Source organism: Chamaea fasciata, unplaced genomic scaffold, assembly GCF_029207755.1.
Source record: "Chamaea fasciata isolate MVZ Bird 193981 ecotype frontalis unplaced genomic scaffold, bChaFas1.0.hap1 SCAF_7, whole genome shotgun sequence".
Classification (NCBI taxonomy): Eukaryota; Metazoa; Chordata; class Aves; order Passeriformes; family Sylviidae; genus Chamaea; species Chamaea fasciata.
In genome coordinates, this window is record NW_027094092.1 from 10,268,375 (window position 1) to 10,292,018 (window position 23,644).

At 60.7% G+C, this 23,644-nt stretch overlaps 1 protein-coding gene and 1 pseudogene across 1 annotated transcript; one reads left to right on the forward strand and one right to left on the reverse strand.

Annotated features, from left to right (window-relative positions):
- Positions 1-864: 864 nt before the first annotated feature.
- Positions 865-15,718, forward strand: LOC136291631 (antigen WC1.1-like). Its single transcript, XM_066186793.1, has 28 exons — positions 865-1,482; positions 1,554-1,874; positions 1,963-2,283; positions 2,362-2,664; positions 2,741-3,055; positions 3,188-3,571; positions 3,647-3,955; positions 4,041-4,412; positions 4,471-4,629; positions 4,762-4,857; positions 5,071-5,154; positions 5,387-5,527; positions 5,712-5,822; positions 9,288-9,428; positions 9,769-9,842; positions 10,235-10,299; positions 11,094-11,224; positions 11,296-11,616; positions 11,705-12,025; positions 12,104-12,406; positions 12,483-12,797; positions 12,912-13,658; positions 13,744-14,115; positions 14,196-14,333; positions 14,451-14,546; positions 14,760-14,843; positions 15,076-15,216; positions 15,401-15,718. Exons 1-28 carry the CDS (start codon positions 1,431-1,433, stop codon positions 15,652-15,654), a joined length of 6,471 nt encoding a protein of 2,156 aa, XP_066042890.1. The 5' UTR covers positions 865-1,430; the 3' UTR covers positions 15,655-15,718.
- Positions 15,719-16,080: 362 nt separating this feature from the next.
- On the reverse strand, positions 16,081-21,140 carry LOC136291633 (NACHT, LRR and PYD domains-containing protein 12-like; annotated as a pseudogene).
- Between the last annotated feature and the right edge of the window lie 2,504 nt (positions 21,141-23,644).

The window sequence follows — 23,644 nt, forward strand, 5'->3', positions numbered from 1 at the left end:
CTGGGGCCTCACCCTGGCCGAGGTACATCAGTCATCCCTCGGGGCTGGGAGGCAGGGTCTGCAACCACAGACACATCGCTGGGAATGGTGGTCTGATGGGAAAGAGATTTCTGGAACTGTTTGTAGTGTCGTTATTTGGCACTGCCAAATGCACACAACTGTTCTGAGCAACTCCAAGGGGAAAAGGGAGACGGCAGGATATGGACCCCCTCCTCCTGTTCCTCGCAGAAGCAGCAGGATCTCCTCCCCATATACTGCACGTGTGGGGCAAGCTCAGACACAGTGGCAGCACTGAGAGCTGGGTTGAGAATGGCTCTGGTTGTTGGAAGGACTTTTCCTAAAGGAAGGGAAGCCTCTTGAAGGAGGGGGAGTGCCTTCATGCGTCTCAGCGGGATGCTGCAGATGCAGGGCAGCCGGAACATAATCCAGTTCCTTAGACTGGGACTCTCCCGGGAGGCACTACCTGGGGCTCTTCCTGTGCCCCTGCGGCAGCACAAAGTAGATTTACAGATGGAGACTCCTGCCACCGTGCTCATGGGAAACCTGGGGTGGACCGGGTGAGGAAACCTGGTGTGGATGTGGCAGTGGGTGTTTGGGGAAGCTGCGGGGCCAGCGTGGGTCGCTGGAGCCGCAGCTGTGAAGGGGCCGCGGTACCAAGAGTGAAAGCGGATTCCTGCCTCGGGAGTGTGCTGACAGAGAGTGCGGTGAACGGGGAGGGCGGGAATTTGCTGAAGTGCTTGGCTGCCGAGCTGCAGGGGCGCGGAGCGGCGGGGCAGGGGCGGCGCGGAGCCGCGGCGTTCTCGGTGGCAGCGCAGGTGTCGGGAGCCGCGTGCGGTCGATGGCGATGCCGGGAGCCGCCGGGGGGTAACCGCCTCCTTCCTGCCCTGGCGGCGAGGCGAGCGCGGGGCCACAGCTGCGGCAGCAGCGCCATGTGCCAGCGCCGCCGCGAGGGCCCGGGGACCTGGCACCTGGCAGCCCCGAGCGGAGCCGGGGGCTGCTGCCACCCCCCGCGGGGGAGGGGAGCACCCCAAGGATGGGCCTTTGAGCTTTGCAGGTGCCCGACCTACGTGCGGTCCCACGGCTGCTGTGGCTAGGATTTGGGGTGAAGCGTGTCCCCATCAGGGTGGCTCTTGCCAGGCTCCAGCAGCAGAGGTGCAGCCACGGGGGGTAGAGGAAGGGCCCCCACAGCCCAGGTGCTGAGGGGGGCTGTCTCCCCCCGGGGACATCCGGGTGTCAGCCCACTGTGGGGAGGTGTGTGACGCCAGAAGCGCAGGCGAGGCTCATATTTGGGCACGGAGCAGGTTATTGGAGGCGGCGGCCCCGCAGCCGGGAGATGAGGCTCCTGATAAAGGCTGCCCTGGTGCTGCTGCCTGCAGTGGCTCGGGTGGAGGCGAGACGCGGCCCGGCCGCGCTGGGTCGGGGCCGGTGGCATGGGGCCGCTGGCGGCGCTGGGGCTGCTGGTGTGCGTGCAGCTGTGTGCGGGTGAGTGCCGGGCGGCCGGGAGCGCGGCCCGCGGCGGGGCCGGGCCCGGCTCAGCGGGCTCCGTGCCGCAGGCTCCGGGGAGCTGCGTCTGGTGGACGGCGGCGGGCGCTGTGCCGGGCGCGTGGAGGTGAAGCACGACGGTGAGTGGGGCTCCGTGTGCGTCTTCGACTACGACTGGGAAGCCCATTGGGCCACCGTGGTGTGCCGGCAGCTGGGCTGTGGCCGGGTGGCCAAGGCGTCCCCGCACGCTCCGGTCAGGCAGGGCTCCGGGCGGATCTGGCTGCAGCCCGTCTTCTGCAGCGGCAGCGAGGATGAGCTGCAGAAGTGTCTACACTACGGATGGGGCCAGCACTTCTGCGGCCACGAGCGGGATGTGGGGGTGACCTGCACAGGTGAGGGGACACGCCGGCCGTGCTGGGACAGCCACCTTGTGCTGGTGCATCCCGGGCAGGGCTGAGGCGTGCCGGTGTCCCGGTGCAGATGCCGTTGAGCTGAGGCTGGCGGGCGGTGGCAGTCCGTGTGCCGGGAGGGTGGAAGTGAAGCTGCAGGGACACTGGGGCTCGGTGGGAGACAACAACTGGGACATGGAGGACGCCGAGGTGGTTTGCCAGCAGCTGGGCTGTGGCTCGGCTTCCGGTGCCTACTCCGCCCGTGAGCGCTTTGGTGCAGGGCACGGGCCCGTCAGCCTGGTCCTGGTGGACTGCGGTGGGTACGAGGCCACGCTCTGGGACTGCGAGATCCGTAGCTGGGGTCCCTATAACGGCAGCATCCATGACGCGGACACTGCCGTTGTCTGCCAAGGTAGGAAGGAGCTGGACTCGGGGGCGGCAAGGCCGTTCATGCACATCTCTTGACACTGACCCTGTGCTGCTCCCGCAGGCTTTTCCCGGCTGGTGGGAGGTGATGGAGCCTGCGCCGGGCAGCTGGAGGTGCGGCAGGGCCGGGCCTGGTTCGGTGTGTGCGAGGATCAGGTGGACATGAAGGTGGCGCAGGTGGTGTGCAGGGAGCTGGGCTGTGGGGCGGCGCTCGGCATCGCCGGCAGTGGCCGATTTGCGGCGGGATCGGGATCACTGTGGGACGGGGGGTTCCAGTGCAATGGCACGGAGCCCCTCCTCAGTGCCTGTGCCCGGCGTCCGCCCCACAGCCGGGGCTGCAGCGGCCCTGGCGGCGTCATCTGCTCCCGTAAGTGCCGGGGACACCGGGGAGGGGCTGGTGGGGTCCCTCACAATCACCCTTCTCACCGCCCTTCCTGCCACAGCCTACACGGGCTTCCGGCTGGGGAACAGCAGCTCGGGATGCACCGGGCGAGTGGAGGCGGCAGTGAGGGGGACGTGGGGGTCCGTGTGCGCCACGGAGTGGGACCTGGCCGATGCCCACGTCCTGTGCCGCCACCTGGGCTGCGGGCGCTCCCTGAGCGTGCCCCCGGGAGGCTCCTTCGGCAGCGGGGAGGGGCCGCTGCGGCCGGACGCCTTCGGCTGCAGCGGGAGCGAGCGGCACCCGGGCGAGTGCCCCGTGGCCGTGCTGGGGCAGCCGCCCTGTGCCCCCGGAAACGCTGCGGCTGTCAACTGCTCAGGTGTGTAGGGAGGAGCCTTAAGGGCTTTTGGGACTCCCAAGAATTGGGAGCAGAGACTGCAGGGCTGTTTTGGAGTGAAGCACGGTGCGAGCCCAGTGCCACAGCCCAATGACTCTGCTGGTGATTTTGCAGGTGCTGGCTTTGCCACGTCCCTGCGGCTGGTGGACGGTCAGAGCTTGTGTGATGGGCGACTGGAGGAGACCATAACCAGTCCAGCCTGGCGTCGTGTGCCTCTGGAGAAGTGGAACTTATGGGATGTCCACATGATATGTGCAGTGCTGGGCTGTGGCATTCCCAAGGACATTTACACTGCCTTGGGGTCAGCCACTGCATTGAGCAGCAGGCATGGTGAGGTGGACATGATGACAGAAGAGTTGGACAACATTTCGGGCATGGGCTCTGCGCTGACAAGCAGCGCTGAGGAGATGGATGAGAAGCTGGAGGAGATGGAGGATGTCTCAGAGATGGGCCCTGCAACAAACAGCAACATTGAGGAGATGGTCATCGTCTGCTCAGGTGGGTGTCCCGAGAAGGGCCGGAGGTGCCGGTGCCCCAGGCACCCAGGCCAGCCCGGTCCTTCCATGCCCACAGGCAGCCGGCGGGTGAGGCTGGTGGGGAGCTCTGGGCACTGCGCCGGGCGCGTGGAGGTCTATTCCGGTGGCAGCTGGAGCAGCGTGTGCCAGGAGGGCTGGGACGTGCAGGACGCTGCCGTTGTGTGCCGTGAGCTGGGCTGTGGCAGGGCCCTGGAGGCCCCGAGCTCGGGGCGTTTCGGTGCCGGCAGGGGTCCGCTGTGGCCGTACATCCCCGACTGCGCCGGGAGCGAGGAGTCTCTCTGGGAATGTGGGCGCTCGGAAAAGCGCCAGTGCGTGCGCGGCGGTGGGGCAGGGGCCGTGTGCTCAGGTCAGTGGCGGCCACTCCCAGCAGAGCCCAGCAGAAGCCCCGGGGGGTTGGTGGCCGTGCCGTGACCCCCCTGCACCCCTTGCAGAGCATCTCTCCGTGCGGCTGGCAGGCGAAGGCGGGCGCTGCCGCGGGTTCCTGGAGGTGTCCCACAACGGCACCTGGGGCCGCGTGTGTGCCGCGGGCACCAGCCCCGGCACCGGCGCCGCCGTCTGCCGCCAGCTGGGCTGTGGGGACCGGGGCCAGCTGTCGGCCCGCCCCACCCAGCAGGCGTCCCGTGCCTGGCTGGACTGGGTGGGCTGCGAGGACGGGGCCCGCTCGCTCTGGGCGTGCCCCTCGGCACCCTGGCACCTGCAGAGCTGTGACTCTGATGGGGACGCCTACGTGGCTTGTGGGGATGACAGTGATGACATCACTGAGACGGGCACTACCCCATATCCGGAGGGTGCCAGCAGCACAGGTATATCTGCGTGTTCCTGCACCCCCATGCCAGACTGGCTGGGAAGCCCTGCCCTCAGTGTCTGAATATGTCCCCAAAGGTCTTCCCAGCAGAACGAGCGTGGCAGTGGCTGTGGGGACTGTGCCTGTGCCAATTGTCCTGTGTGTCGTTCTGGGGACATTGCTGTGCCTGTCCCTGGGTGCCCTGGCTGTGCTGCTGTGCCGTGCCCAGTGCCAAGGTGGGTCCTGGTCGGTGGGGGCTGAGACAGACCTGTTTTGGGTGTTCTTGGGCCCATGTTGAAAAGCTCAGAAGGTGGGCAGGGGTGATCCCCATGCCCAGAGCCCCAGGTAAGTCCTGCCTCTTGTCCCAGGCCCTGGACGAGCTGTAGATGCCATCTCCAATGCTGTCTACGAGGAGCTGGACTACACCGCAATGCCCGAGTACCAGGAGGTGCCCAGTCATCCAGGTGGGTGCAGCTCTTGTGCCCCAGCTCTGTCTGGAGTGAAGGCTCTGCCTGAAAGCCCCACGTCAGCTTCGGGTGCAGGTGGCCTGGTTGTGCCTCCTTGCCATGGTCTGGGGTGGCTACTCGGTCCCACAGCAGGCCCATTCTGCAGTGTGAAGTTCTTTCACCTGGGGTCCCTCTTGAGGCCAACCCCAAGTCCCTGATTATCCTCTGCAGGTTCCCTGTCAGAGGGATCGCTCCAGAAGCTGCCCTATTACAGCGGGGACAGCGTGGAGGGGAGTGACACCGAGGCAGCCCCAGGTAGGGCCACAGGGCAGGAACCCAGCAGGGAGCAGGAGGACAGAGGACACAGCTGGGCTGGGGAGCTGAGGGGACAAGTCCTCCCCTTGTTAGTGTGCAGCGAAGCATCGCCTTTCCCTGCGGGAGCCTAGGGCCTCCAGCACATGGCCAGTGGCCAGGCCGTAGGGGATGGCACAGCCAGAGCCCTGCCAGGGCCGCTGGTCACTGCCATGGAGCCCTGTGCCTGTCCCAGATCCCCCTGCCCGGCCCGAGCAGGGAACCCCGGACGGCTACGACGATGTCCTGGATGTGCCACAGGAGGCCCCCGCTGCCAGCTCTGGGGACATCTTCGAGGGAGTGTCAGGACACAGGTGGATCTGTGTCCTCCCCACAGGTAAGAGGGCTCACAGCTGCCCTGTCCCCTCTGCACAGGCACTCCCTGGCAGGGTTTGGCTGTGGGGATGGGCAGGGAATCAGCAGCAGATCCACGGGTGCTGTGGTCAGAGCCCAGGTGGGGTCTGTCAGGGGGAACACGGAGCTGCCTGCCCCCTCAGGCACCTTTCTGTGCTGTCCCCAAGGTGGGATCTGCTCCCCTCCAGGTCCCCCAGGAGCAGCCAGAGACCCCTCGGAACATCCCCCGGCACACACGGACTATGATGATGTCGGCAGCAGCACCGTGGGGACATTTCCATGAGGATGGCCTGGCCATGTGGCATCCCTGGGGACATGTGTGTGGCAGTGTGGTGGGGCCCTGCCCCCAGGAAGTGGTGGCCTTGCCCACAGAAGTCACCCCTCCCTGTACAGTGTTGCAGGGAAAGTGCTCCTGTGTACGGATTTTCTTTGATTTCAGTGTGAATTTCCTGTTTTTCTTATTAAAACCAACAGTGGCCACAAACTCTTTCCCAGGCGTGGGACCTCACTTTGGCATTCTCACCTCTATAGTGTGTATATCCGTGTCCCGGTTTAGAGCAAATTTGGGAGGAAACCTCTGAATGGAGTTACTCTGGAGAGCAAACACAAACGGCCCTCCCCCAACCGGTCCAGGAAATGAACTTCCTCGGAGAAAAGTGGAAAAAAACTATTTATTTGACAAACAAAATGCCCACAAGCAAAAAGAATGAATAATATGAAACAATAAAACTTCTCACCACTCTGAAGAGAGATGGCAAAACTGAGAGAAGTCCTAGCTGTGGGTTTGCTCAGCTCTCTCAGCCTCTTATCAGTCCCTTATCAGTCCCAGTCCCTTCAGCGCTGGAAAATGCCAAGGTCCAGGCCCTGGTGGGCTGCAGGCATGAGATCCCGTTGTCTCTCCAGGTGTGTCATTCCAGGACAGGTTTAAAACAATCGCAAGAAAAAAAAGAAAAGGTAAAAAACCAGTCCAGGGTGCTTCTCTGCCTCAGCAAGCTAAACTAACTAAAAGCAAAAAAAAAATTATCTGCCCGGCTGCTGTCCGTGCCTCCAATGAACACACCATCCCGAGGAAGAAGAAAATGCAGAGGAGTGAAGGCTGTTTTCCAAAACAAACTGCACGCTTCTCCTGTCCCTGCTTCGCTCTCAGAACCAGTCTTAAAGGTACAAAACACAATGTACAGCACACACAGAACAGACGACTGGGGACACAGCATCTTAAAGTCACCCTAGGACAGTCAGCCATTCCTTGGCGATGTGAGGCAGGATCTGCCTACCACAGACACATCCTTGGGAATGGTGGGGTGAGGGGGAAGAGCCCTGGGAGATTGCTGGGATTGCCTGCAGGGTGTTTATTGGGCACTGCCAAATGCTCACAAGGGTTCCCAGCAACTCGGAGGGGAAAAGGGAGAGGGCAGGACCCGGACTCCTCCCCCTGCAGGTGGAGCAGGATCTCCACCGTGTGCCCCACGGGTGGGGCAGGCTCAGACCCAGTGATAGCACTGAGAGCTGGGCTGGGAATGGCTCTGCTTGTGGGAAGGACTTTTCCTAAAGGAGGGGAGGTCTCCTGAAGGACAGGAGTGCCTTTCTGCCCCCAGGCAGGACCCCGTGGATGAAAGGCAGCCCGGCCATGGCCCCTGCCTGTGGCACAGAATCACAGAATGTGTAGGTTGGAAGAGACCTTCAAGATTATCGAGTCCAACCCAGCCCTAACACCTCAACTAGATCATGGCATCAAATGCCACAATCAGTCTTTTTTTATACATGTCCAGGGATGCTGATTCTACCACCTCCCTGGGCAGACTATTTCAGTATTTAATCACTCTTCCCATGAAAAACTTCTTCCTAATATCCAGCCTGTATTTCCCTTGACGCTGCCTGAGACTGTGTTCTCTCGTTCTGTCAGTTGCTGCCTGGAGAAAGAGACCAACCCCCAGCTGTCTACAACTACCCTTCAGGAAGTTGTAGAGAGTGATAAGGTCACCTCTGAGTCTCCTTTTCCCCAGGCTAAACAACCCCAGCTCCCTCAGTCGTTCTTCATGTGGCTTGTTTTCCAAGTCCTTGACCAGCCTTGTTGCCCTCTTCTGGACGCGTTCAAGCATCTCAACGTCCTTCCTAAACTGAGGGGCCTAGAGATGGACACAGCACTCAAGGTGTGGCCTGACCAGTGCCTGCTCCTGCTGGCCACACCATTCCTGATACAGGCCAGGTGCCATTGGCCCTCTTGGCCACCTGGGCACACTGCTGGCGCATGTTCATCTGCTGTCACCAGTACCCCCAGGTCCCTTTCCTCCTGGGCACTGTCCAGCCACACTGTCCCCAGCCTATAAGGCTGCAGGGGGTTATTGTGGCCAAAGTACAGGACTCGGCACTTGGACTGATTAAACTTCATCTTGTTAGACTCTGCCCATCCATCCAACCGTTCCAGGTCTCTCTGCAGAGCCCTCCTAACTTCCAACAGATTGACACACACTCCCAGCTTAGTGTTGTCTACAAATTTACTAATGAAAGATTCAATAGCCTCATCCATGTCATCAATGAAAATATTGAGCAGAACTGGGCCCAGTACAGACCCCTGAGGGACACCACTGGTGACAGGCCGCCAGCTGGATACAGCACCATTCACCACCACTCTCTGGGCCCGGCCATCCAGACAGTTCCTTACCCAGCAAAGAGTGCTCCTGTCCAAGCCCTGGGCTGCCAGCTTATCCAGGAGTGTGCTCTGGGAGACAGTGTCAAAAGCCTTGCTGAAGTCCGAATAGACAACATCCACAGCCCTTCCTGCATCCACGAGGTGGGTCACCTGGTCATTAAAGGAGATAATTAAAGGTCAAACATGACCTACCTCCCCTAAACCCGTGCTGGCTGGGCCTGAGACCCTGGCCTTCCTGTAGGTGCTGTGTGATGACACTCAGTATAAAGTGTTCCATTATCTTGCCAGCTACTGAGGTCAAGCTGACTGGTCTATAATTACTAGGATCCTCCCTCACACCCGTTTTTGTGAATAGGTGTCACATTGCCCAGTTTCCAATCTTCTGGAACTTCACCAGTGAGCCATGACTGATTGTAAATGATGGAGAGCAGCTTTGCAAGCTCACCTGCCAGCTCCCTCATCACCCTGGGATGGATCCCATCTGGGCCCATAGATTTATGAGTATCCAAGCAGTTCAGCAATTCTCTGACTGCCTCCTCTTGGATAATGGGGGGACCATTCTGTTCCCTGACACCACTAACCAACCCAGGAGGACAGTTGTCCTGAAGGCAAGTTGTCTTTCCACTGAAAACTGTGGCAAAATAGGCATTAAGCACTTCTGCCTTCTCCTCATGTGCAAGTTACCAAGTTCCCTCCCTCATCCAATAGAGAACAAATACTGGCCTTACCAATCCTTTTACCATTAATATTTTTGTAGAAACATTTTTTATTATCCTTTACAGAAGTTGACATTTTAGGTTCAAACTGAGCTTTGGCCTCCCTATTTTTTTCCTACATGCTCTAGCAGCCCCCCTTAAATACTTCATGAAATCACACATCACGCTCCAGGGGGTTCCCGATCTTCAGGGTAGGCTGCAGTTCCCAGAGGGCATCCAGTTCCTGCAGCAGAGCCTGGCTGAGGCTGTCCGAGCTCAGCTTGGGGATGGAGGATGCAGGAAAATAGAAGAAGGTGTTAGAGCTTGTGGAGAGGAATGTGCTGAACCAGCAGGGATGCCTGTGCAGCCCTGCCTGTCCTGCAGCCTCTGCTTCCCAGCTCAGGGAATGCTGGGCATGGAAGGGACCATGGCAGGGCCCTCAGCCCAGGCTCCGCAGCCACCAGGTGGGATGCCAGAGCTGCTGGCAGAGCTGCAGGACGCCGTGGGCTCCCAGCTCGTTGTCACTCAGGTCCAAGCAGGTGAGACAGGGTCCCTCCAGCAGCTGCGTGGCCAGGGCTGGGCAGCAGGCACCCGACAGCCGGCAGCTCCCCAGCCGGTGGGAGCCAGGGGAACAGGGAAGGAGGGATTTAGCCTCTGCTTGCTGAGCTGCTGCAGGTGGGAAGGGCGGAGCAATGGGTCAGGTCCTCGCAGCAGCAGGGGCTGGTGAGGCGGCAATGCCACAGCCCAATGAGAATCCCCGGGAAAAATCCTCCGAGTCGACCGAGGGCAAACCGAGGTTTTTGTGGACTCGGAGAGCTCCTGTCCCCTGTGGCCGGGGTAACAGTCACCCACCCACCCATGCACTGCCCCCCGGTTCAGGTGCCCCCATGCACCGGCTCCGCTTTGGGCTCCGTGACTGCGTCTGTCCCCGGAGCCGCTGCGGACTCTGCCCGGTGCCCCGTGCCCGGCAGCTCGGGGGGATGGGGCAGGGCAGCTCCTCCCGCCGCCGCACAGCCAGGAGCCGGCACGGTGTGCCGCTGAGGAATTCCTGCGCTGCAGGCGGATGGGGAGCAGCTGCACTTCCCGCTGCTCCGTTTGCTGTGGGTGGGAGCCCGGACAAGAGGCCGGGAAGTGCTGGTCATTACATAACAAAGGTCCGGGGAAACCGTGGCTCCGGTCGGGTGAGGGACACTGCGAGAGACAGCAGGAGATGAGGATGAGGAGGAAGAGAGACTTTAGAGTGGACTTTTTGTGCTTGGCATGGGAGTGGGTCAAAGGCCAATTCCGTTGCCTGGGACTCTCCTGGGAGAAACCACCTGGGGCTCTTCCTGTGCCCCTGCGGCAGCACAAAGTAGATTTACAGATGGAGACTCCTGCCACCGTGCTCATGGGAAACCTGGTGTGGACCGGGTGAGGAAACCTGGTGTGGATGTGGCAGTGGGTGTTTGGGGAAGCTGCGGGGCCAGCGTGGGTCGCTGGAGCCGCAGCTGTGAAGGGGCCGCGGTACCAAGAGTGAAAGCGGATTCCTGCCTCGGGAGTGTGCTGACAGAGAGTGCGGTGAACGGGGAGGGCGGGAATTTGCTGAAGTGCTTGGCTGCCGAGCTGCAGGGGCGCGGAGCGGCGGGGCAGGGGCGGCGCGGAGCCGCGGCGTTCTCGGTGGCAGCGCAGGTGTCGGGAGCCGCGTGCGGTCGATGGCGATGCCGGGAGCCGCCGGGGGGTAACCGCCTCCTTCCTGCCCTGGCGGCGAGGCGAGCGCGGGGCCACAGCTGCGGCAGCAGCGCCATGTGCCAGCGCCGCCGCGAGGGCCCGGGGACCTGGCACCTGGCAGCCCCGAGCGGAGCCGGGGGCTGCTGCCACCCCCCGCGGGGGAGGGGAGCACCCCAAGGATGGGCCTTTGAGCTTTGCAGGTGCCCGACCTACGTGCGGTCCCACGGCTGCTGTGGCTAGGATTTGGGGTGAAGCGTGTCCCCATCAGGGTGGCTCTTGCCAGGCTCCAGCAGCAGAGGTGCAGCCACGGGGGGTAGAGGAAGGGCCCCCACAGCCCAGGTGCTGAGGGGGGCTGTCTCCCCCCGGGGACATCCGGGTGTCAGCCCACTGTGGGGAGGTGTGTGACGCCAGAAGCGCAGGCGAGGCTCATATTTGGGCACGGAGCAGGTTATTGGAGGCGGCGGCCCCGCAGCCGGGAGATGAGGCTCCTGATAAAGGCTGCCCTGGTGCTGCTGCCTGCAGTGGCTCGGGTGGAGGCGAGACGCGGCCCGGCCGCGCTGGGTCGGGGCCGGTGGCATGGGGCCGCTGGCGGCGCTGGGGCTGCTGGTGTGCGTGCAGCTGTGTGCGGGTGAGTGCCGGGCGGCCGGGAGCGCGGCCCGCGGCGGGGCCGGGCCCGGCTCAGCGGGCTCCGTGCCGCAGGCTCCGGGGAGCTGCGTCTGGTGGACGGCGGCGGGCGCTGTGCCGGGCGCGTGGAGGTGAAGCACGACGGTGAGTGGGGCTCCGTGTGCGTCTTCGACTACGACTGGGAAGCCCCTTTGGCCACCGTGGTGTGCCGGCAGCCGGGCTGTGGCCGGGTGGCCAAGGCGTCCCCGTACGCTCCGGTCAGGCAGGGCACCGGGCGGATCTGGCTGCAGCCCGTCTTCTGCAGCGGCAGCGAGGATGAGCTGCAGAAGTGTCTACACTACGGATGGGGCGAGCACTTCTGCGGCCACGAGCGGGATGTGGGGGTGACCTGCACAGGTGAGGGGACACGCCGGCCGTGCTGGGACAGCCACCTTGTGCTGGTGCATCCCGGGCAGGGCTGAGGCGTGCCTGTGTCCCGGTGCAGATGCCGTGGAGCTGAGGCTGGCGGGCGGTGGCAGTCCGTGTGCCGGGAGGGTGGAAGTGAAGCTGCAGGGACACTGGGGCTCGGTGGGAGACGACAGCTGGGACATGGAGGACGCCGAGGTGGTTTGCCAGCAGCCGGGCTGTGGCTCGGCTTCCGGTGCCTACTCCGCCCGTGAGCGCTTTGGTGCACGGGACGGGCCCGTCAGCCTGGTCCTGGTGGACTGCGGTGGGTACGAGGCCACGCTCTGGGACTGCGAGATCCGTAGCTGGGGTCCCTATAACGGCAACATCCATGACGCGGACACTGCCGTTGTCTGCCAAGGTAGGAAGGAGCTGGACTCGGGGGCGGCAAGGCCGTTCATGCACATCTCTTGACACTGACCCTGTGCTGCTCCCGCAGGCTTTTCCCGGCTGGTGGGAGGTGATGGAGCCTGCGCCGGGCAGCTGGAGGTGCGGCAGGGCCGGGCCTGGTTCGGTGTGTGCGAGGATCAGGTGGACATGAAGGTGGCGCAGGTGGTGTGCAGGGAGCTGGGCTGTGGGGCGGCGCTCGGCATCGCCGGCAGTGGCCGATTTGCGGCGGGATCGGGATCACTGTGGGACGGGGGGTTCCAGTGCAATGGCACGGAGCCCCTCCTCAGTGCCTGTGCCCGGCGTCCGCCCCACAGCCGAGGCTGCAGCGGCCCTGGCGGCGTCATCTGCTCCCGTAAGTGCCGGGGACACCGGGGAGGGGCTGGTGGGGTCCCTCACAATCACCCTTCTCACCGCCCTTCCTGCCACAGCCTACACGGGCTTCCGGCTGGGGAACAGCAGCTCGGGATGCACCGGGCGAGTGGAGGCGGCAGTGAGGGGGACGTGGGGGTCCGTGTGCGCCACGGAGTGGGACCTGGCCGATGCCCACGTCCTGTGCCGCCACCTGGGCTGCGGGCGCTCCCTGAGCGTGCCCCCGGGAGGCTCCTTCGGCAGCGGGGAGGGGCCGCTGCGGCCGGACGCCTTCGGCTGCAGCGGGAGCGAGCGGCACCCGGGCGAGTGCCCCGTGGCCGTGCTGGGGCAGCCGCCCTGTGCCCCCGGAAACGCTGCGGCTGTCAACTGCTCAGGTGTGTAGGGCACCTGAGAGAGGAGCCTTAAGGGCTTTTTGGGACTCTGAAGAATTCCGATGAGAAGATCCTGGAATGTTTTGGGATGAAGAGCTGAGTCTGGCCATTTTACAGGCATTGTCGAGTCCCTGCGGCTGGTGGAGGGTGAGACCCGGTGCGATGGGTTTCTGGAACTGGCCATAGACAGCGGGGTCTGGCGCCGAGTGCCAGGAGAGGTGTTGATCATACAGAATTTCAGCAATGTGTGCTGGGAGCTGGACTGTGGTGGACTGGACAATAGTCATGTTGTCCGTGGTACGACCTACCTGGAGTACATCAACGAGACGGAGAAGGCCATCATAGATAGGGTGATCAAAAGAATCGAGGGGATGACCACCGATCTGCCTGAGAAGAGCAACTATCCCTTTTGGTATGATAACTCGGACATGACCACTGCACCAGCTGAGTTCCCTCATGGGGCATCCCTGGTCTGCTCAGGTGGGTGTCCCGAGAAGGGCCGGAGGTGCCGGTGCCCCAGGCACCCAGGCCAGCCCGGTCCTTCCATGCCCACAGGCAGCCGGCGGGTGAGGCTGGTGGGGAGCTCTGGGCACTGCGCCGGGCGCGTGGAGGTCTATTCCGGTGGCAGCTGGAGCAGCGTGTGCCAGGAAGGCTGGGACGTGCAGGACGCTGCCGTTGTGTGCCGTGAGCTGGGCTGTGGCAGGGCCCTGGAGGCCCCGAGCTCGGGGCGCTTCGGTGCCGGCAGGGGTCCGCTGTGGCCGTACATCCCCGACTGCGCCGGGAGCGAGGAGTCTCTCTGGGAATGCGGGCGCTCGGAAAAGCGCCAGTGCGTGCGCGGCGGTGGGGCAGGGGCCGTGTGCTCAGGTCAGTGGCGGCCACTCCCAGCAGAGCCCAGCAGAAGCCCCGGGGGGTTGGTGGCCGTGCCGTGACCCCCCTGCACCCCTTGCAGAGCATCTCTCCGTGCGGCTGGCAGGCGAAGGCGGGCGCTGCCGCGGGTTCCTGGAGGTGTCCCACAACGGCACCTGGGGCCGCGTGTGCGCCAACGGCACCAGCCCCGGCACCGGCGCCGCTGTCTGCCGCCAGCTGGGCTGTGGGGACCGGGGCCAGCTGTCGGCCCGCCCCACCCAGCAGGCGTCCCGTGCCTGGCTGGACTGGGTGGGCTGCGAGGACGGGGCCCGCTCGCTCTGGGCGTGCCCCTCGGCACCCTGGCACCTGCAGAGCTGTGACTCTGACGGGGACGCCCACGTGGCTTGTGAGGACGACAGTGATGACATCACTGAGACAGGCACTACCCCATATCCGGAGGGTGCCAGCAGCACAGGTATATCTGCGTGTTCCTGCATCCCCCATGCCAGACTGGCTGGGAAGCCCTGCCCTCAGTGTCTGAATATGTCCCCAAAGGTCTTCCCAGCAGAACAAGCGTGGCAGTGGCTGTGGGGACTGTGCCTGTGCCAATTGTCCTGTGTGTGGTTCTGGGGACATTGCTGTGCCTGTCCCTGGGTGCCCTGACTGTGCTGCTGTGCCGTGCCCAGTGCCAAGGTGGGTCCTGGTGGGTGGGGGCTGAGACAGACCCGTTTTGAGGGTTCTTGGGCCCACATTGAACAGCTCAGAGGTTGGGCAGTGGTGATCCCAGGTAAGTGCTGCCTCTTGTCCCAGGCCCTGGACGAGCTGTAGATGCCATCTCCAATGCTGTCTACGAGGAGCTGGACTACACCGCAATGCCCGAGTACCAGGAGGTGCCCAGTCATCCAGGTGGGTGCAGCTCTTGTGCCCCAGCTCTGTCTGGAGTGAAGGCTCTGCCTGAAAGCCCCACGGCAGCTTTGGGCGCAGGTGGCCTGGTTGTGCCTCCTTGCCATGGTCTGGGGTGGCTACTCGGTCCCACAGCAGGCCCATTCTGCAGTGTGAAGTTCTTTCACCTGGGGTCCCTCTTGAGGCCAACCCCAAGTCCCTGATTATCCTCTGCAGGTTTCCTGTCAGAGGGATCGCTCCAGAAGCTGCCCTATTACAGCGGGGACAGCGTGGAGGGGAGTGACACCGAGGCAGCCCCAGGTAGGGCCACAGGGCAGGAACCCAGCAGGGAGCAGGAGGACAGAGGACACAGCTGGGCTGGGGAGCTGAGGGGACAAGTCCTCCCCTTGTTAGTGTGCAGCGAAGCATCGCCTTTCCCTGCGGGAGCCCAGGGCCTCCAGCACATGGCCAGTGGCCAGGCCGTAGGGGATGGCACAGCCAGAGCCCTGCCAGGGCCGCTGGTCACTGCCATGGAGCCCTGTGCCTGTCCCAGATCCCCCTGCCCGGCCCGAGCAGGGAACCCCGCATGGCTACGACGATGTCCTGGACGTGCCGCAGGAGGCCCCTGCTGCCAGCTCTGGGGACATCTTCGAGGGAGTGTCAGGACACAGGTGGATCTGTGTCCTCCCCACAGGTAAGAGGGCTCACAGCTGCCCTGTCCCCTCTGCACAGGCACTCCCTGGCAGGGTTTGGCTGTGGGGATGGGCAGGGACCCAGCAGCAGATCCACGGGTGCTGTGGTCAGAGCCCAGGTGGGGTCTGTCAGGGGGAACACGGAGCTGCCTGCCCCCTCAGGCACCTTTCTGTGCTGTCCCCAAGGTGGGATCTGCTCCCCTCCAGGTCCCCCAGGAGCAGCCAGAGACCCCTCGGAACATCCCCTGGCACACATGGACTATGATGATGTCGGCAGCATCGCCTTGGGGACGTTTCCCATGAGGATGATTTGGCCATGTGGCATCCCTGGGGACATGTGTGTGGCAGTGTCGTGGGGACCTGTCCCCAGGAAGTGGTGGCCCTGCCCACAGAGGTCACCCCTCCCTGTCCAGTGCTGCAGGAAAGCACCTCCTGTGTAGGGATTTTCTTGGATTTCAGTGTGAATTTCCCTTTTTTGTTATTAAAACTCAAATTGGTCGGAGACTCTGTCCCAGGTCTGGGACTTCACTCTGCATCTAGCATCTCTGTACTGGGTATATCAGTCATCCCTCGGGGATGGGAGGCAGGGACTGGATGCACAGACACACTCTTGAGCACATTTGCATGATGGGGAAGAGCATTGGGAGATTGCTGGGATTGTCTGCAGGGTGTTTATTGGGCACTGCCAAATCCACACAACGGTTCCCAGCAACTTGTAAGAGAAAAGGGAGAAGGCAGGACCCGGACCCCTCTTCACAGATGCAGCGGGATCTCCTCCATGTGCCCCACGGGTGGGGCAGGCTCAGACCCAGTGGCAGCACTGAGAGCTGGGCTGGGAATGGCTCTCGTTGTTGGAAAGACTTTTCCTAAAGGAAGCGATGTCTCCTGAAGGAGGGGAGTGCCTTCCTGCCCCCCGGCAGGACCCTGCGGTGGCTGGGCAGCCAGGCCATGGCCCCTACCTGTGGCACCTCATACTTCAAGAGGTTCCCGATCTTCAGGTCAGGCTGCAGTTCCCGGAGGGTGTCCAGTTCCTGCAGCAGAGCCTGGCTGAAGCCGTCTGTACTCAACCAAGCACGGAGAATAGGAGAAGGTGTTAGAGCTTGTGTGGAGTGAGGTACTAAACCAGCAGGGATGCCTGTGCAGCCCAGCCTATCCCGCAGCCTCTGCTCCCCAGCTCAGGGAATGCCGGGCATGGAGGGGGCCATGGTAGGGCCCTCAGCCCAGGCTCCGCAGCCGGCAGGCGGGATGCTGGAGCTGCTGGCAGAGCTGCAGGACGCCGTGGGCTCCCAGCTCGTTGTCACTCAGGTCCAGGCTGGTGAGACAGGGCCCCTGCAGCAGCTGCGTGGCCAGGGCTGGGCAGCAGACACCCAACAGCCGGCAGCTCCCCAGCCTGTGGGAGCCAGGAGAACAGGGAAGGAGGGATTTGGCCTCTGCTTGCTGAGCTGCTGCAGGTGGGAAGGAGAAAGCTCTGGCTAGGAAGGAGGGAGCTCTGGCCCATCTCGCAGCACCTTTCCTGCAGTGTCTGTAGCGGGCAGGCACAGTGCTGGAGCACAGTGCTCCACGCCGGCATCGTGCAGCCCCTCTCTGAAGGACAAGTCCAGCTCCTCCAGGCACGTGTCGATGCTCAGCACAGCGGCAAGGTCCTCGCAGGAGGCGCTGGTGATGCGGGAATAGCGCTGCCTGATGGGAATCTCCGGGAAAGACCCTCAGAGCCTCCTGGGTGTCCTCATTGCCCTCCCACCATGGTGGCAGTCCCCACCCTAGTGCCATACCCTTGCAGATCCTTGGCCTGGAAGAGTGGGACACAGGCACGGTACCACCCCCCAGGGGTCCCTTTGTGGCACGTCCCCAGTTCCCAGGTCAGAGATGGCCATGGGATGCCAGGGGTTCTCACAGCAGGATGTGCAGGCAGCAGCCCGGAGTCCACAGGCCCTGACAGGGAGGCGCACGCCACTGTCACCCAGCGAGCTGTCACCCAGCTCCAAACGGGCCAGGCCAGGGTGCTCCACCAGCAGCACTGCCGGCTCCACGCAGGAGCTCTCGGACAGCCGGCACCACTGTAGCCTGTGGGAGAGCACGGAGAACGGGGGCTCAGCACACCTCACCCGTCCTGGCTGCTCACCTGCTCTCCAAACCTGAGGGACAACACCCACCCTCAGCTAAACAGGGTCTTGCCAGTGTCCCCAGGGAGCAGCGGGGCAGCACCAAGCCACTCACCCACTGCACCGTGGTTTGGGTGCCCCTACCCAGAGTCCAGATCCCAGCCCTGGTGAGGGCTCCACATGCATCTCTCACCGGAGCCCCTGCAGGGCACTGTCCCGGTGCTGCAGAGCCCGGCAGAGCAGGTGGATGGGGCAGGGCAGCTCCTCCCGCCGCCGCCGCACGACGAGGCCATTGGGATGTGCTCCGGCTGCCGAGACTCCAGAGCTGCAGGGGAACAGAGCCGCGGGGCACGGGCAGCCCTCGGCGGTGCCGGGAGCTCAAGGCTCCGACACTGGCACACAACCCCCCACTCCGAGCAGAGCCTCCAGCGCACGGGAGGGCTCCTCCGGAGGGACCTTGGTGGTTTTGGAGATGTGAAGGGCTTCAAGCATTGCTGCTGGAAGCAGCTGGGAGACAGATGTGAGGCCAATCACAGAGTGCACTTAACATTCCAGCATCAGGGATTACTCTTGATGAAAGAAAAGGGGGGCAGGAAGCCAGAGTGAGACCTGGGCACAGGGGGGTTGTCACGATCCGCTCACACAAGCGGGGTTCGTGATGGTTCGTTTTAGGGATCTCAGAGCACGAAAGACACAGCGGGGGACAAACTCAGTTTACTCAATCACAAATGCACCTTTATTTAGTGCCAACAAATGCGATAGTAGGGAGAGAAAAAGAGAATAGTTAGAAAAACAGAAAAGAGGGAAAGGGGATTATAGCTGCCAACATGGAGGGTCGGGTCCTCGAGGCTTTTGAAGATGCCTATAGACGCGAGTTTCTCCAGTGGGGTGATCACACAAGTGAGCGGGGGTCTCCAGGGTTTTTATAGTCCTCTCTGAAGCGACAGGCAGTTGGTCAAACAGGTGGGGGAAATCATTGCAGTGTGTTCATTTAGAGAACCCCGAACAAGTCGGTCGTCAGCAGGTACAGCGTCAACGAGTACAAGTCAGCAGGTGCAGTGTCAGTAGGCACAGTCACTTCACCGTGACTTGCCCATTGTTTCTGCTCAGGTTCTGATGTTCCGATATGCGTGCTGGGTTTTTCCATTGAACACACCTGCAGGCAGCACTTGGCTAACATCCCACCTCAGCCAGGCCAGAACTCCTGTATTGAAATTTTAAAGTCCCTTTTAGGGGTTTCAGTCTCTGTCCTTGACGATGGTCGTGAGGCAGATGAGGGATCTTCAGACCGTCTCTTACAGGGGCACCTGGCCAGGTGGAGCCAAGAAGCTCCATCACCTTCAATCTCACAGTGGGCAGTGAATGGAGGAGCCCATGTGTTCCTTATTCTCCCCAGGAGTTAGAAAATCCTCTGCCGAGGAAATAAACACCCAGGGAAAGGCTAAGCTGGTGTTTGGGAGGGAGGAGCTGAATCATCCTTTGTGGCAGAGGAAGAGAAATCTTTGCCCTTTTGAGTCATTCAAGCGAGGAGGAGTAGGACTAACCAAGGCACTGATGCGGCATCCAGCTGTGCCTGAGGATCATTCCAGTGGAAGGAGCATCCCTGGAGGGTGACACAGCCCAGCTCAGCCCAGTGCTGGATGCAGAAGGAAAAAGCCATCTGGTCGTACAGGGTCAGCTTGGTGCCCCGCAAGTCCAGGTCGGTGAAATGAGCCAAGGCACTTTGTGCGAAGCTCTTCTCGTTGGTGTCGAACAAGAAGTGCAAAGTGTCCATCTCTGAAACCTTCAGTGCTTGGCTAGGGTGGGAGAGGTCTTTGTGCTTCCCCTGAAGCCACAGCAGCAGCTTTTCCCTGGCTCGTGGTGACATTCTGCACCCAATGGTTTTGTCCATGTACTCTATGGCTTTCTGGCTGAGCAGAGCAAAGAGGAATCTCCATGTGACGTTCAAATCCTTTCTGGACTTGTTGTAGATTTCTAAGAATTGTTTTACATCCCTCTCAAGCCTCCCCAATCTGCTGATCTTTTCCCCATCATCCTCCAGAATGTAAAACATTGCTGCCAAAAACTCCTGGTGGTGCAGGTGAGTGAAGGTATAGACACTGCCATTGTCTTCTCCTTCCCCTGGTATCCTCTCACTAAGGAAGAAGGGGACAAGACCTGGCTGGTCCAAGCCACAGTCCTTGATTTCCTTCTCCCCAAAGAGGACCTTGTGCCTCCAGATACCCTCGGCAGCCCAAAAACAAAGCTGGAATAGGAACTGCCGCAGGACCTGTGTGTTATCCCTGTGCTTCAGTAATTGGCAGAGGTAGAACATCATCATCCCTGTGGTGGCTTTGGAGCATTCCAGGAGGTTTTTCTTCCCACAGAGCTCTTGTTCAAGGATGGTGCAGATGGTCCAGCTCCTGACAGGGATGACACACAAGCTAGACAGGATCTCATTGCCTCTGGCGAACCTGAAGGCCATGTCGGCTTTGCTGGGGTTCTCAAAATACCTGTGGAAATACTCCTGCCTCCTGGCTACCGAAAATCCCAGTATCTCCATGTAACACTCACCTCCTCAGGCTTCCTAGAGCTGTTTGCCTCACGGTGATGAGCAAAGAGGCTTTGGGGAGCTCTGTCTTCTTCAACAAACTCATCAGGGTGAGCTCCAGTGGCTTCACGTCCCTGGGGTCAGAGCTCAGCTCAGCTCCAAGCTGAACGAAGGAAAACCCCAGGGCCTGGAAGCCATCCAAAATGAACAGGATCCTCTTGTGGCCATCCAGGATCTTCCCAGCCGGCACTCGCACACCAGGACAGCACTGTGAAACCAGGTGTGCCACGCTTCCTTCCATGGGAAGGACCATGGTTTGTGTTGGAACCCTGGACACTGGAAATTTCAGGCTTTCTGGGCTGAGGGGTGCTGACCCTCAGGCAGGCACCACATTTGACTTGAGGCCTTGGAACAGGCCTCCGAGATTGTGTGATAGCACTGGGGTTGTGGGTGTGTAGTTGGAAAGGTGTTGTGTGAAAACTTAAGTTTGGGGTTTTGGTATACAGTGGTGTGTGGGTGCCAAGATGCAGGATTCAGGGTGTTGTCTGAGTCCTTCTTCTTCACCCTCTGCTTCCTTCTTCTTCATGTATTTGGGTGGTTTTCTCTAATTGGGTGAAAGATGTGTGCATTGCAGACCTCAAATGGTCATTATTGGGTCAAACGCATAAATAATATAGGTGTCACTTTGGTATTGGGCAGTTATCTTATAAATAGCCTTGGTAAACATTAGAAGGTCTCAGTTTTTCTTGTTTCTTTAACTGCCAAGTTGGAGCTCACGCTTCGTGAGACTGTAAATGCTGTAAATAGATAAGATATAATAAGTAACCAAGACTGAACCCAACTCTACATTTCCTGTGTCTTTCATCCTGTCCTCGGCAGAGATAAAGCAGGCAGAACTGTAGCAGCTTTGCAGAAGACACAGATAGTCAGTGCAGAAGACATAGTCAAACTGTGTGTGGAGTGTCCCTTCTCTCCACTCCACCACCAGCTTCCTGACCATGGTTGTCTTCCCCATCCCCGGGGCCTCCACCAGTACCATGACCTGCGGGGTTTGCCCATCTCTGCCAGGTTCAAACAGCGCCGTGGTGCTGGCGGTGGCTGCTCCGATGCCGGCACTGCCACATCCCTGGCCGGTTCCCAGGGCTCCATCCTTGGCTCCGTGCTTGCTCCCAGGCTCCCTGGTGATGGTCAGGGTGGTGAAGGGGCTGTGGAAGGATGGGCTCTCCCTGGGACAGCTGCCCAGCTCCCTGTCCTGGTGGGACTCCCGCACCGTGTGCTCTCTGCTGTCCCACATGTGCCCTGTGCCCATGAGGAGCAGGGTCAGTGCCCAGCCCAGACAACTTCTCCTCCAGCCCAGCCATGCTCCTGACACACCAGCAAGCACTTATTTCCATACTCAGTGCTTTCCTAAGTCTGGCTGGGCCACTCAGGACACCATTTGTGAGCATTTGGGGACTCCTTGGTCAGTTGGGCATTTTTCTTCAAGCTCCTGATCCTGATCTATCCACTCTTGTTTGATCATCCTCATCCACCTGGAACAAATGTAACTCCCCAGGGCTACCTGCAGCCTCTGACTCATGCTCCAGGGTACAAAGGCATTGTCCCTGCTCTCCAGAAGACAGATCTCACCAGAGACATCCTTAATCCTCATCCCAAGAGGAAAGAATGTGCCCAGCTGGCTGCTGGAATGTGCTGAGAGCACTGGCTGAGCTTTAAGGTCACTTCCAACCCAAACCATTCTGTGAATTTAAACAACACATTTATCGAGGCATTACAAGCCCATGTAATTGACTGCGGGGATGAGCTGCATGGACAGAGCTGGTGAGCCTGACCCCAGCAGAGCTTCTCTTTGGAGTGCCCAGGACTGAACTCAGAGCTCAGGCCCAAGCAAGGAACCCCGCATGGCTACGACGATGTCCTGGTTGTGCCGCCGGAGGCCCCCTCTGCCAGCTCTGGGGACATCTCCCAGGGAGTGTCAGGACACAGGTGGATCTGTGTCCTCCCCACAGGTAAGAGGGCTCACAGTTGCCCTGTCCCCTCTGCACAGGCACTCCCTGGCAGGGTTTGGCTGTGGGGATGGGCAGGGAATCAGCAGCAGATCCACGGGTGCTGTGGTCAGATCCCAGGTGGGGTCTGTCAGGGGGGACACAGAGCTGCCTGCCCCCTCAGGCACCTTTCTGTGCTGTCCCCAAGGTGGGATCTGCTCCCCTCCAGGTCCCCCAGGAGCAGCCAGAGACCCCTCGGAACATCCCCTGGCACACATGGATTATGATGATATCAGCAGCAGAGCTCGGGGGTTGTTGACATGAGGATGGCCTGGCCATGCCTCAGCCCTGGGGACACGTGTGTGGCAGTGTGGTGGGGGGCCATGTCCCCAGAAAGTGGTGGCCCTGCCCACAGAGGTCACCCCTCCCTGTGCAGGGATTTTCTTGGATTTCAGTGCGAATTTGCCTTTTTTCATATTAAAACCAACACTGGCCACAAACTCTTTCCCAGGCGTGGGACATCACTTTGGTGTTTGCACCACTATACTGTGCGTATCAGTGTCCTGGTTTAGGGCAAATTTGGGAGGAAACCTCTGAATGGAATTCCTCTGGAGAGCAAACACAACTGGCTCTCCCCCAACCAGTCAGGGAAAAGAGCTTCCTCAGACAAAAGTGGAAAAAACTATTTATTTGACAAACAAAATGCCCACAAGCAAAAAGAATGAATAATATGAAACAATAAAACTTCTCACCGCTCTGAAGAAAAATGGCAAAACTGAGAGAAGTTCTTGCTGTGAGTTTGTTCAGCTCTCTCAGTCTCTTTTCAGTCCTAGCCCCTTCGGCGCGGGAAAATGCCGATGTCCAGGCCCTGATGGGCTGCAGGCATGAGATCCCGTTGTCTCTCCGGGTTTTTCAGTCCAGGTCATGTTTAAAACAAACACAAGGGAAAAAAACCCGACAGAAACAAACAAACAAACAAACAAAAACAGTCCCGGGTGCTTCTCTGCCTCAGCAAGCTAAACTAACTAAAAGAAAAGAAAAAAAAATTATCTCCCCGGCTGCTGTCCGTGCCTCCAACAAACCCCAGGTCCCAAGGAAGAGGAAAATGCAGAGGAGTGAAGGCTGTTTTCCAAAACAAACTGCACGCTTGTCCTGTCCCTGCTTCGCTCTCAGAACCAGTCTTAAAGGTACAAAACACAACGTACAGCACACACAGAACAGACGACTGGGGACACAGCATCTTAAGGTCACCCTAGGACAATCAGCCATTCCTTGGCGATGTGAGGCAGGATCTGCCTACCGCAGATACATCCTTGGGAACGGTTGGGTGAGGGGTAAGGGCACTGGAAGATTGCTGGGATTGCCTGCAGGGTGTTTATTGGGCACTGCCAAATGCTCACAAGGGTTCCCAGCAACTCGGAGGGGAAAAGGGAGAGGGCAGGACCCGGATTCCTCCCCCTGCAGGTGGAGCAGGATCTCCACCGTGTGCCCCACGGGTGGGGCAGGCTCAGACCCAGTGATAGCACTGAGAGCTGGGCTGGGAATGGCTCTGTTTGTGGGAAGGACTTTTCCTAAAGGAGGGGAGGTCTCCTGAAGGAGGGGAGTGACTTCTTCCCCCCGGCAGGACCCCGCGGTGGCAGGGCAGCCGGGCCATGGCCCCTGCCTGTGGCCCATCACGCTCCAGGAGGTTCCTGATCTTCAGGGTGGGTTGCAGCTCCTGGAGGGTGTCCAGGTCCTGCAGCAGGGCCTGGCTGAGGCTGTCCGTGCTCAGCCTGGGCCTGGAGGATGCAGGAGAATAGGAGATGGTGTTAGA